Here is a 14365-nt window from a genome sequence, read left to right as displayed (position 1 = left end):
GAATGGGTTTGATTTGACAAAAGATAAAATAAAGTGGTTGATTTACAAAAACAAAAATTTCGAAACCTGTAAACCAGAGATTAGAATTCAACGGACATTAGCACCGCTGGTGAGACATAAAATTATAAATTATTTTGAAATTCGTGCTAAATGACATCAACTACATTAAATGTCGTCTAATCAATATCACGAGACTTATTTTTTTATTTTATGAACTTTATTTTTAAAACAACACTAAAAAGAGAATTTAGCGGTAACGTTGTTGGGCATTGGGAATTAGGAAAAAAAGTACTAATACTATTATTACGGAAGCTATGGACTCTTGAGTACGACTCTTGCCTCTTCTCATGTTTTGTGTGCTTTGAGCCAAACCCCAAAATTACTTTTTGGTTCTAGAAACTTTTTGAAAACTTCAATATAACCCCGATCTACTTTAGTTTTCTGTGTTGCATATTTGAATCATAGCTTTTACTGTAGTTTGGTTTAGTTTAATCCAAATATTTTTGGTCAACCACGTTAGTAGTTGTATATTACTGAAAAGGACCATGGTTGATCCGTTTGAGGATACAATCATACAAATCACGTAATAAAGATTCAATTCTTACTTTGTATATAGAAAGTACAAACTTTGGATTATAACAAACACTAAACCATGTTTAAAGATACAGACTATAACGTAATAAAGATTCAATTCTTACTTAAAAATTAAGCAAGTAACTACGACAAAACTGGAGTTTCAATAATCTTTGTTCTTCCAAAACCAAACACCATGAAAAGAATCAGTCCTCTTCCATTGGCACTTCTGGAATGTCAAACCTGTCTTCTTTAATCGGGTTGTTGATTGTTGAAACTGAAGAAGGTGAAATTGCAGGTCAAGGAGATAACACAAAAAAACATAACTCACATGTAAAAATCACACTTAAAAAGTAAATTCCAAAGACAATTAACAAGATATATAAAAAGGATATAATTAGCCAACATAGGATCATCTGCTTTCTCTCCACGGTTTCTGCTACCCTGAAGCTCTCTAAGAATCTCAGGAGTAACCTACATTTAAAATTAAAAAAACCGAATAAGTGTGATTTATACAATACGAAAAAAAAAGTTTTCATTTTTCAAGCTAGAAGAAGTCTTACAAGATGGTGTTTTTGCCTCTTGAGGAGAGTTTGGAAATGCTCTTTGTCTTCCTTTAGTAGTTCATATTTGTACCTATACATCGGCTTAAACATGAGCTTACAAAATAACTTTAAGGTAGACGAGTTTTTGCTTGATTTGTCAAACATATCTGTAAGAAGAAAATTACCGTTGCACAAAAGTAAGAAGAGACTGGTGCCAGATCACAGGCATGACTCTTATTTCGTCGACGAATCTCATGAAGTGAGCAACCAATGCATCAAGCACTCGATACGGCATACAATATTTCTTCTCCAAAAGAGTTTTTATAAAGTAGCTGCATAATAAAATATTATCAGACTAGCTACATAATAAAATACACTGTATCGAAGAAGGCAAGATATTATCTGACTCTCTGGTTAAAAAAGTCTAAAGAATAGTGTTTACCTGGTTGTGCCACAATACTCCATCTCAGCCAGGTTTAGCAAAGCAACACTGCAGTTCATGCAAATAAATTAGTAATAATGTAACAAGTTCTATTGATGCAATCTTTGTACGCATACCATGAGTGAAGCATAGGGATAGAACACTTTTCGAGAATGCTTCCTAAAATTACAGCTTCTCTGAGATTGCATGTCCCCGACTGAATAAAAACCCCAAGGAAGTAGTAAGAAAACCGTTACATTCCGTATTTCAAGGAGATTCTCGAGGAGGAATATAATACCTTACAAAGCGGAAATAGTATGCCTTTATTGAATGCACTAGGCTTGTACAGTGACTTTTTCAAAGCCTGGTATAGAGCAAAATGCAGCCTCTTGTGTTTTCTAATATCCTCTCTCACTCGCGGGAGCAAAACGAAGTTATAAAACCGTTGAATCTGACTGTCTTTCAAGTGGTGAGCAAAGATCCTTGTGGCTTGATACATTGCGTTAGGAGACCATTTCTCTGGCTCAGTCAAGTATAATACATCCTCCCAGCGTTCCATTTTAGTAATAAGCACAAACGCTTTTGGCATTTTCCCAATCGTATATTCACTCATAATCTTGGCAACACTGCATATGATCATCTCGAAAGTGTGAGAAACGATTCATAAATTCACTTGAAACTCTACAGATTCTGCAATGCAAAGCAGAAGGAGTGGAAAGAAAAGAACATTTACCCTTTATATAATTGAGTTATCTTAGAGTCCATTTTAGGATCAGGACGCTCTTCTGCAACCAAAAAAAAAAAAAGAATGAGCTTTACAAATTAGCAAAGTTATCCAGCAAGATACAGTAATCAAACAAACGCAGCAGAAGCAAAAACACACATGAAAACTCTGTATCAACCTTCAGCTAAGTCGGCGTCATTATCTTTGATTTTCTTGATAATGATGTCGGCGAGAGTACGTTGACGAGGTGCATCTTTAACAAAGAAGGATTCAAACAACTTCTCGTCTTCTTCATTGATATCCTCCTGATTCCAAAATGTAAAATATAAGCACAGAAGAAGGAAGCATTTCGCATTGTTCTAAGCTATTCAATCTAAAGCTTTCCCAGAGAAAGAATTTAGAAAGCTTTCTCAACATTGGATTTAAACTAATGTTAACTTTTCACAAACATTGGAACATTTAAGTATGAAGAATCATTGAAACCTGTAACCCAAAAGTAAGATCATTTTCGTTCCAAGCGATTCAATTTAACCTCTAATCCTGACCTCTAAACTTCTTTAACATTGAATAAAGGTACTCACTTGATAAGTATCATCGTCGAATTTTCCATCAAATTCATCAATATCATCAATATTATCTTCCTCCTGCTCCTCCTCCAGCACTCTCTTCTCCTCTTCCGCAGTAATGGCGGCCGCAGTAGAAAACACGGCGAGACTAGGGTTTTTTTCGGCGTTCTCTTCATCAGCGATCTCTTTTTGCTGGGCAAGAGCTTCCTTCATGATCTTCGAGCTGATTCCAGCATCAATCAACTGCAATAAGACGAAGAATTATGAACATCCTAATCAATCGAACATTCTAGAAAGCTTAACAGTGAAGACTGAAGAAATCCACGAAGTCGTGAAGTTTGTTTTTTCACTCACCTTCTCCTGCTGCTGATGGGTTTTGGGAACCTTTGATCGCTTCCTGGAAGAAGCGACGGAGGCGCCATCGGAGATAAAAGGCTGTGTGTTAACAATTCGATCTCGCTTCTTCGCCATTGTTGTGAGAAGAAGGATTTTCCGGAGGACGGCAGGGAGGAAGAAGAAGCAACTGATAAAAACTAAAACCTTTGGCTCATCAGATTAAAACCCTAATTGAACAAAAAACGAAAAACAAAAAAGATATACGGGTTTGGACCCATGGATCATTGGGTAAGCCCATACGGCCCAACTGTTATATTGTTAAATGGTCTTCTTATCCAGTGCATTAAACAATCAATGTTTAACAGATCAATGTCTAAAATCTAGTGTAACTATGTAAGTGAACATAAATTACATTGATTGTTAATTTCTATTCTTTTCATTCTTATGTTTGTTTATGGGTCTTCTTTGATATGCGCATTTACTTTGTATTCCGACCTTGTATGTGATTTACACAATATGCGAATGCTGCATTTGCGGTTGGTAGCAGTTAGTGACGTTTTATAACAATCACAGAAATCGCTGTAAATCGCTTCATATCGTTTTATACCAATAAAATCCAAAAGCTACTTCCCGCCAGCATTTGCGATTGCAGGCGGTAGCGGTTAGGGAAAAAAAAATGTACGCTAAAAAAATAAAAGATCACATTAAAAACAATTAATTACAAAATTATTTTGTTATAATTTTTTTATTCTTCAGAAAGTTACATAGTCAAACGAGATGACATGTATATTATTTCAATGGATCATTGTGGAAAAATAAACAGAAGATAAAAAACCTAAATTTTTGAGTTGGAGTCATACAAAAAATCGATTAGATCAATTGAAGAAATTTTACACTATGCATAAGATAAATCCAGAAGATCCACGTATTGGAGCAAAATTTTTCCAGTTTAATACATTACTATACACAATTTTGAGTGATATTCCCAAAAATTGAAATAAAACATATTATCATAAAATTATTAGTTTTTAAATAATTATTTAGTATTTATTTATAATTTTTTTACTATTAATTATTTTGAATTAGTGATTTTGATATCTAACATAATAATATATTTTTTATGTTTTTTATAATTATATATGATATTTATTTTGATAATTTTGTGTTTAATCGCTGAAACATTCGGTGGTTTACCAGTCAAAAATGCCTCGTAAACGGACTTGCTTTAAAAAGTTTAACCAGTCGTGCAAACCGCTTAATAACACTCAAAACCGCAATCATCCGCTTCCGCAAACTCTTGCACTCGCAGCGTAAACACTGCGTTTAAACCAATCAAGCCCTTAATCATACTGCTATTTTGTTGCTTAAAAAAATAATCAAACTTGGTAAATATTGATTTAAAGGAAAAGTCCCTGAATAAAGTTGATGAGATTGGAAATAGAACTCAAGTTTGAATAGCCTAGAAACATAAAAAAAAAAAAATATTAATTGTTTCATTTTTCTTTCCACATCTTAGATAGAAAGTTATCACAAATTCACAATCAGTATCTCTATTGTGGAGACTATGATTTACAACTAAGCATACATACATAGTTTGCCTTAGAAAAATATTAGAATTCGCCACCTCCTCTAAGATTAGGATTTAACGTCGTTTGTGTATATTGTCTATAAACTTTTATTATTAGGGCATCTCCAAAAGAAACTTTAAATCTTCAAATATGGGGTTTTATTTATTCCAAAAGCAACTTTAAAACCTCAAATTTGAAGTTTGCAGTTTTTTATTTGTATTTTAGCTCTTACAATTATATATTTCATAAATAATCACTTTATTTTTTATGTTTATCATTTTAATCCAAATAATTTTATATGTCATGAATATTTCACATTTATCTTTATAAATTTTATGTTTGCATATAAAATTATATTAAAACAAATTGAACTGCATAATATGATAATTGAAGATGAATGTGACATCAACGCACCAATTAGAGATGCAAGGCCAGCTCCAGAGACAACAGTTGAAATGACAATAAATGATAATACCCGATTTCAACAGTTTTTATCTCATAATTTACAGATAAAAAATAAAGAGGTTCATTTATCACTTCAAAATGCATTGATTGATCATATTTGAAAACATTATGGAAATAATTTTATTGAATAATTTGGTGTAATGTAATAATTTATATATAATTTAGTTTGTGTATTTTTATTATTATGTTTATATAATTTTATTTTATAATATAATATTTTATTTTATTATAAAATTAATAATATAATTTTAGTTAATGATATTTTTAATGTATATTTTTGTTATTTATAAAGTTGTATGATTTTTATTAATAATGATTAAAAGTAAGGATTATACTATAATATTTTAAAACTTATGAGCATAAATTTGAGGTTTTGCTTTTGGAAACAAACACCATCAAACCTTATATTTGAGGTTTGGCCAACCTCAAATTTGAAGTTTTTTTAGAGATGGCGCCCTTAGCTAGCCTCTGATTATGGTAAAATATGTGATCACATAATCAAAGGCTAATAATAAAAGCTCATGCATGGACCAATATGTATGATCAGCGGTTAGTAATAAAAACTTTTGGATGATTAGTAAAACCTGGATATTTGATAACCCATCAATTACATTAGAGATAGCTAAATAGTCATCCTTGAATTTTGCATTTTAGAAAATCTGGTAAATACATTTTTTTCAGAGTTTAAAATAATACAAGTTGAATTATTCTAGCAATGCTTTAGAACTTGGAGAGGGAATAATTAGTGGGGAACAAAAAGGTTATAGGCGTGCCCTTGAGTTGGATCTTGGATCAATGGTAGACTTAGTTAGGTAAGCTCTCTTATCAAATCAACTTAATAAGCGAGAGAATTAAGAAATAACGGTTTTTACATTGATTTGTAACTCATCAAAGATTAATTTTAAAGATCATAGTAAAGACCGAACAAAAAAAAAAGAATAATTGTATTGTACCCGTCATGAGAAAAAAAAAAGAAAGAAGATGAAAGAAACAGTTATATATCAATTATGTAAAAAAAAATGACGGTGGCGATGATAACAACAATGGCAAATTGGCAATAGCAAGCAGCAGTGGTGATAAGTGCAGTAACGAGATGGTGTAAATGGTGGCAGTGACGGTAATGATATATAATTAAGCTATACCATTTAAATGTAAGAGAATATGATAACGGTGTTGGAAGTGTATATTGATTTTGGACAGTAAATCACGAGTTCAATTCTTTAAACATCTTAGCAAATTATACGTTACTTCAGAACGACATAATTTTCATTTTTGTTAATAATATGTAAGGTCGAGGTTCAAATTAGTGGTTTTCATAAGATGCATGCTTATTTGCATTATTTAGATCGATGTTGATAATACATTTTTTTGTCATTTGAAGATTTTTTGGTATTTGTTTCCGTCAGAATTTAAAAGAAAACCAACAAAAGTTTAAAATCTAAGCAAAGCACATAGTGACAACAATATAAAGTAAAAAGAAGTTCGAATCATATAATCTTGGGCCCCTTCTTAATTATATGTACGGCTCACACATATTTTCGTTGTTATGATTTGATTATTAAATAACCTCAAACTAACTTTAGCATTTAAAAAAAAACAAAAAACTTTAGCATTTAATATCTGTTAAGTGTGATATAAAAAAAACTATTTATATTTTACTAGAGTATCGGAGCTCCGGTCCTCCCAAACTATGGAAATTATAAATGGAATATCGGACAACAAAGATAATGTATCGCTTCAACTTTTCCACTCACTCGAGCCATTTTTCGAGTATTAAAGTTTCTTTTTTCTTTTGCTAAATGATTATTAAAGTTTCTGTCCAAAATCTGAGCTGATAAATATATATATATATATATATATGAGTATATATATATATATGAGCTATTATATATATATAATATATGTATGGATTGTTTTTGTAGAGATTGTTTTCAAAATTAAGATTGAGAAAATAGAAAGCAAAAAGATCACCTCCATCAGTTGCTCTAAATATTTTGCTCAACCAAGTAGTGGTTGTCCAGTGATTATAGGATTCACTCTTAATGCTTTTTTTTACAGAATTTGAATCCTGCTTGTGCGATTTCTATTCATGAGTCCTGCTAGTGCGATTTCTCTCATTTTTTTGGGCAACTGTAGACACTTTTCGATAGGTATGGCTGTATGGGAGAATCAGTCTGGATTTTGGTCTAGGCTATCCTGATTAACAGAAAAATAAAGTATATTTTGCTCGATAATAAATGTGGATCTTTGCTTTTAAGGTACGAGACCATTTCATTTAGCGATCTCTAATCAATAAAATTAATCACACGCCAATGATACGCCAGTTTTAAACTTTTAATACCAAAACATTTCTACTACTTTGACCCCTTAAAAAAAACATTTCTACTACCTTCTTGTCATTTTTTTAAAACAACTTAATTAACAGTTTGTCGCTAATTATTTTTAAATTTATTACAATGCTGCAAATATTCATTTGTCTTATTATTCTATTACTCTGATACTCATCTCTTATGCTTGAATGGTGGCGGTGATCTATGTGTACTCGTAAAGTCGTAGGCATCTGTTCTCATTTTTATGGGAGGATTCCTTGCTCGAATATAGGCCATTTAAGGTTTGCGTTTCCTTAAATGAAAAAGAATGCAAGTGATGGTGACTTGGTGGGTTTTCATTTTTATTTTTAGTAATTGTTCGCTTTGTCGTATTTTATTTATTTTTATTTTTTACATTTGTATACATGCTTTTAAAATTCTGGCAATTGATAGAGAGAGTGTAGCCATAACATTTGGCAGGTTAAGTGGACAAAGCATTATCGATTAAAGGTTCATTATACTTTTAAGATAACACATGACTTGACTTCCTAGAAATAGAAATCTTTAGCGTTGTCATATCGAGACTGATGCCATTTTTGGCAAATATTAGTGGGAACATACTCATTTTCTTATTTCAAAGTATCATCAAACTGACTATATTACGACAAACAAAGCCATGTTAGAACAAACATATTTTTTAATCGAATCATGGTGTTAACCAAAACAAGAGGGTTAAAAATAACAAAACGTAGGACCTGTGGGATCCACGTATAGATCCTTCTTTTTTTGTTTCTACGATATAAAGCCTTCTTAAACTGCATCCTTCTCACTTGTGTAGATAAGAAACCCAATCACTTCCACTAATTTTTGTTTTACGTTTTACAGATTAAGATTTTAAGATATAGCGTTTATCTCTTAAGTTTTAAGTGTTATAACACGATGGTGAAACATAGTAGTTCTACTGCGTCTTTAACTTTGTTTCTGTCTTTTTCTCTTTTGTTACATTTATATTGTGAAACCACAATGGCTGCGCGGAAATCAGTTAAAATGTTTGGTCCCCCTATTCCTCTTGGATGGTCACCACCATCACCCCCAAAAGATGAAATTGTATGGTTCAAGATCAATCTATACAAGAATATAGAGCAAAGTGCTTTCCGACCCACTGTTCCAGGTCCTAGCCAAGGTATCGGACACAAAGCTCCACCAGGTACACCATGAACGCAATTGTAGCCATGTTTTGTGTTTGTGGAACTGTTGTTCTTGATATTGATATTTTTCTTGTTTTTCTCATTATGCAAACAGTCTTTATATTTTTCTGAGTTGATATGAATATAAATCGATCAAAAGAAATAATGCTTGTATTCTTTGTGTCTGTATAACTGTTATTCTTAAGAAGTTCTGTTTAGTACCAAAGTTAATTGTTTGGGATGCTTATATTTTTTGTGTTCCCAAAGATCATTGTATAAGATGCTGTTATTCTTTGTTATTCGGTTATTTGTCTAGATTTCTATTTTTTTTCTTGGAACATCATAATATTAATTGTTGCGAGTTATTAAACTCTTTTTTAAAGTAGATAATTTAATTAGCTTACGTAAAATTTGAATCACAAAATAATATTTCCTCTGTTATATATTAATAGATGTTTAGAAAAAAAAATTGTTTCAAAAAGTGAGTTTTTTAATGTTTTCTATGCATTTTATTAGTTAATAATGATAAATTATAAACTTCAAAACAAATATTTAGATTTATTGGTTTAGAGTTAAAGAAAATTGTTAATCATAAAAAGATGCATTTAATAATTAAATTTAATCTGTTTTTTTAATATGTGTTCTTTTTTCTAAAACATCTATTATTAAAGAACAGAAGGAGTATCAATTTTAAGAAAACCATAAATATATAAGAAAATAAATAAATTTATAGTCAACAAATATATGTGCGTTTAAAATTTAATAATTTCTTTTTTCCTAAAGATAAAATTCAACAGAAAATATTGTTTATATTTGTGTTTTTTTAGCCTTGCACAACATAAGAAGGGGTCCGTCTACTGGTATAAATTTGATCTGGAGAGCTGGAGAGCTGGTTCGTCTGTGGGGAGAAATAAAAAATTCAACAAAATTGTCTTCCTGTTTTAATGCTCAAACTAAAAGAATATCTCCATTAGTTTAGAATCCTATTTGGATATCTCAACAATAAAATACCAATTTATTAATATAGGCTAACTATATAATTAATTTTCAATCTAAAAACAAAAAAAGGAACGAATGAGAAAAAAAAGTGTTAAATAGAATTCTCATAAATATTTTAAAATTTTTTAGATAAGAACCGATTTTTCACTTTTCTCTCCTACATTTTTTATTTCTTTTAATATTAAAATACCCATTTGAGAACCTTTTAATGGTGATACTCTTACCCAACGCTAGACTAACCAAAGAGCAAAATACGGGATTACGAATGAAGGAAAGGGGTTCAAGGTCGAGTTATGACACAATGAATGGCCGAATCGAAGTTTGTAAACTTAGAATAAGGGAATAGTGAGATTTTAATAGAATACCTCAATCAGTTCTAAGACACGGATAGTCAAGTGTCTAATGTTGGGTTGATCCACCGTGTCAACGTCCACTTGGCTGGTGAGATTGGATTATGACATTTGATGAGATCATTAACTCCAAAATCAAACATGTAGAAGCTAAAGTGTACCAAGTCCCACAATTGGAGGAACATGCTAATTCTTGTTCCGACAGTATGCTTTTCAAAAGCAGTTTTCCCAATAAGAACTAGTGTATATCGTGACCGAGGAGGAATCCTGGCCCAACTAAGCTACGACTCAACATTTCTTAATTTCTTGAGCCATCAAAGAGTCAAGAAATTTTACATCTCTATAAAATTTTGATTAGTTTACATCCATTGCACAATTTGAATATCAAAAAAGAAAAAGAAAATTGAAGTCTAGTAATTAGTATAATTAAATACTACTAGATGAGTAATCGCCCTATTCGTAGGTTTTTGTTAAATTGTCACGCGGGTGAGAGACTCCGAGGTGGTTCAGTTGTTTCATCTTCTCCTTTGCCTTATAAATTGGTTTTTGGATCTTCCAACTCTATTTCCTCTTCTCTTGGGTCAAGATCTTTGATGGGAAGTGTCGAACCATATGTTTCACGCCCTTGCATAAGCTTTTCGACTTTCTCTCCGACTTCATCAAGAGCATATACTACTTTGTCCACGGTTGAGTCGATCTATTCTGCTTTGTCTCGAACCTTGTGTACTCCATCCCAAATCTCTTCCATGTAGGAGTAGGTCTGGTTGTTATGATCATTGATAGTTTCTTCTGCTTCATCGAATTTGATCTCCAGGGTACAAATTTTTCCGTCTGATTTGCGAATGCTGCACGTATTCTCTCGCACTTGTTCTTCGACTTCGTTTATCCTCTTATGGATGAACGAGTGGTCTTTGTTTACTTGGGTTTCGATGGACTTGATCTTGTCTGTCAGATCCTCGAGCTTTTTGTTGAAGTGAATGGATATGCTATCTATTCTCTCATGAAGAGCGGCTTTAGAGACAACTTGAGCTTCAATGAATCGATTGATCGTATCCTCAAGCTGCTCCAATCGGCTACTAAGCTGGATGTTCTCATTCTGCTGGAGAATTTGGTGAGGTAAGCGATGCATAGGTGATCTAGGGTTTACCATTGGAGGTGTGTAGGGTTCGTCCAGGAATGCTCGGTAGTTTGGATTTGAGCTTCTAACTTCGTCGTAGAGATCGCGTATGTATTGCTCTTCTCTGCGTCTGGTAGTTTTAAGAGTGTTGTAAAAACCTCTCTCTTAGTAGGGATTTCGATTTATAGGGTTCATTGCTTCGGGAACTGAAACAAAAAGAACCGAAAAATGGAAAGATGCAGAAAAAGGGTTCTAGAGTCTATTTACAACCTTTCTCGGGGTTTTGCAGAAAAAAAACGCGTGCCTTCCCAGGAAACGGCGCCAAAAATTTGATGTGTCGTGTGGTGATGGTTTCAAGTTTACCCTAAATAAAATCAATAGCTGCAAGTGCATATCTGATCGATTGTAGTACTCAGGGATCGAATCCACAGGGAATAAGAAATAGAACCAGGCGATTTTTGTAAGGGTTTTGGTGGTGTCTTTAAAACGTAAAAACTAATCTTAACGAGAAAATACAGAATTAAAATGACCTAATTACTAAACTTAATGAAATCGACTAAAAACGAGAAAAACGGCTATAAAAAAACATAGAAAATTCAAAATGATCTACAAAAGTAGTCAAAATATGGTGTTATCATAGAACTAATCGATAAAAGGTGGACTTGAATTAAGCTCCCTTGCCAGCAATCTTAATGATGTCCTTAGAGACTAATAGATTGTCTGCAACAACCAATACAATATAATGATCATATATTAAAACAACAATTCAATATCAGCTTTAGAAAAAAGCTTTTGTTGATCCTTCATAAGATGGTAAAGATTGCACTCATGATCAAGTAAGAATGACAGAAGCATATTCAGTGCAATGAAGATAAGTGTGAGGTAATATCAAATTACAGGCAGGAAGAACTATACCATGTAATCAAAGACAAAGTATAACATATCAATTTTCCATATGACATCCTTCAGCTTCACGTTGTTGGGATGATTAATTCTCCAGAGCGACTAATAAGAAAAACAAAAGAAAAAGAAACAATAAATCTAATATATAAAGTGCTTAACTCTCTCCAGCTGATTGACACTTCATCACTAGAGAGGTTGACACCTGTCCATACAAATCTCAATTAATAAAAAAAACCTAATCTCGAAAAATCTAAAGTCATCCTCTTCCTCTTCGTCGCGAGTGGATGAAATTCTCGTCTGCCAGTAAGTAGTGTTGATTTATTATATCCTGCCCAAGTTATTCTCTCATACCAGCGGTGGTCCCCCTTTCTTTTAATGAAATGTGTTATCCTCATATTACCCATAACTGTGAACTAGGAAAATGAATAATAGACCAATGAGAATTAAGAATGTTCAGCCAATCATAAGTCTTGGTGGGAATTGTCGACCAATAAGAAAGAACGAGATTTCAGCCAATAAAAACATTTCAATGAAACTTGTTATCCCCATATTGCCATTTTTACTCGATAATTCCATTAATGGAAAAGCCCAACAAGAAGCCTAGTCCCCATATTGGTCGGGCAATAACTAAAATGAATAATTGGGATTCATGATAATTTCAACCAACCAAAAGTGTTAATTTCAACTAATCAAAAGTGCTGGAAGGAAATGTCGACCAATAGGAAATAGGGAAGTTTCAGCCAATTAAAACATTTCGGACCAAATTTTAAGCCAATCAGAAATCAGGTCGATCTTGGTCTTATTCTACTTTACTGGGTTTGCTGAAAACTGTCGTTTGCATCGTTTCGTTTGCATGCAACATCTCCTCTATTCGGGAAATTCGACGGGGCTTTTACTCTTCCATTCCAACGCCAAAGGACGAGGTAAGTTTTTCTTCATCCTCGGCGTCTGTATTTTCTTGTGAAGTCGCTAAATGATTGGAAGCCCATGAACAATTGGGTTTTGTATATAGTTTCGATTTACAAAATAGGGCAATTCAGAATGGGGATAGTTAATTTTTTTTATTCACATTGGGTCGCATATGCTCTTTTAGTTGACTGGTGAGGTTTAATCGTAATGATATTTAGTTTTTACACCAAATTCGCCGATTCAGGATAACTGGGGGACAATTTGGTTATAGTAGGAGTTTTCGTATAACTCGGAACAATTGGTATTAATACTCGGAACAATTGGTATTAATGACTTAAGTATATATATATTTTTTTTCAGAACACAATGATAACAAACATATTGTTTGATTATGGAGGACATTATTCATGTACCGATGATAAATGGATTTCAAGAGAAAGTTCCATGTACGGTATAATGTTTAAGACATCAGGCTTAGAGGAAATAAGCTATTCCGATTTAGTGGGTAGGATATGCAAGAAGGTTGGGATAGGAGAATCATCCACAAAGTTGAAACTGAGTTATATTCTGGTAGTAGTGCAAACGAAGAAACAGTGGTATATTTTGGATGACGATGATCTCAGTATTTATCTGACGTCGTTTGATAATGAGGGACGCAGAAGTGTCTTGTATGTAGAGGTCATCAATGTAGATGGAGTGTCTGAGGTGGCCGAGCAAGTTTCACGTGTAGAGAGGGTAAGTCTTGTTGTTGTGAATGTCAAAGAGGTGAGCGCAGCTAATGATATAGCAAGTGATGGCGTTTTTGTCGGCAATGCTGAGTTTAATGATGGTGCTATTGTTATGTACACAGAAAACGGTTCAACAGAACAACAACATGTGCCAGTAATGGGGAATGACGAAGGTGTTAATCTATCTCGTGAGAATGAGGAAAACGGTGGAGATCAAGATGACATAAGTCAAACATATCGAATGCTTGATATTGTTGATCCTCCAGACTGTGTAGAAGAACAACGTATTCAACGTGAATGGGCAGACGGTTTGAAACTGAGAGTTGGTGCAGAGTTTAGCTGTAAGCAGGAGCTAATAGATTTAGTTTACAGAGGTTCTTATAAACATTGGTTTGGCATCACTGTACACAAGTTTGATAAGAAACGATACTATGTGAAATGCGGTCAAGCTGAAACTGGATGTAACTGGTATATAAATGCCGCTAAGACAGCTCAGTCACATATTTTCACGGTTAGTATGCTCTCGGGCTTTTGCATGTACTAGCAGCAAACGAAGGAAAGGCACACCTGGATTAGTTGCAGGCGTTGTTAGTAAAACTTACCCAGGTCGATTAAAACGACCACCTCCTAGAGATATCATGGCTTTGGTTCAAACTAGAGGTCGT

General features: G+C 33.1%; 1 protein-coding gene across 1 annotated transcript; it reads right to left on the bottom strand.

Moving 5' to 3' along the window:
* Positions 1-569: 569 nt before the first annotated feature.
* Positions 570-3358, bottom strand: LOC18991917 (bystin). Its single transcript, XM_006415255.2, has 11 exons — positions 3184-3358; positions 2845-3072; positions 2442-2568; positions 2273-2324; positions 1838-2165; positions 1677-1756; positions 1561-1608; positions 1304-1450; positions 1137-1209; positions 969-1047; positions 570-859 (listed from the first exon to the last, which is right to left on the bottom strand). The coding sequence occupies exons 1-11, from the start codon at positions 3298-3300 to the stop codon at positions 780-782; spliced, it is 1359 nt and encodes a 452-aa protein (XP_006415318.1). The 5' UTR covers positions 3301-3358; the 3' UTR covers positions 570-779.
* Positions 3359-14365: the final 11007 nt, after the last annotated feature.

This window comes from Eutrema salsugineum, unplaced genomic scaffold, assembly GCF_000478725.1.
Source record: "Eutrema salsugineum unplaced genomic scaffold, Eutsalg1_0 scaffold_5, whole genome shotgun sequence".
Taxonomy (NCBI): domain Eukaryota; kingdom Viridiplantae; phylum Streptophyta; class Magnoliopsida; order Brassicales; family Brassicaceae; genus Eutrema; species Eutrema salsugineum.
The sequence above is the reverse complement of the archived record's forward strand: the minus strand, read 5'-3'. Positions and strand labels throughout refer to the sequence as shown.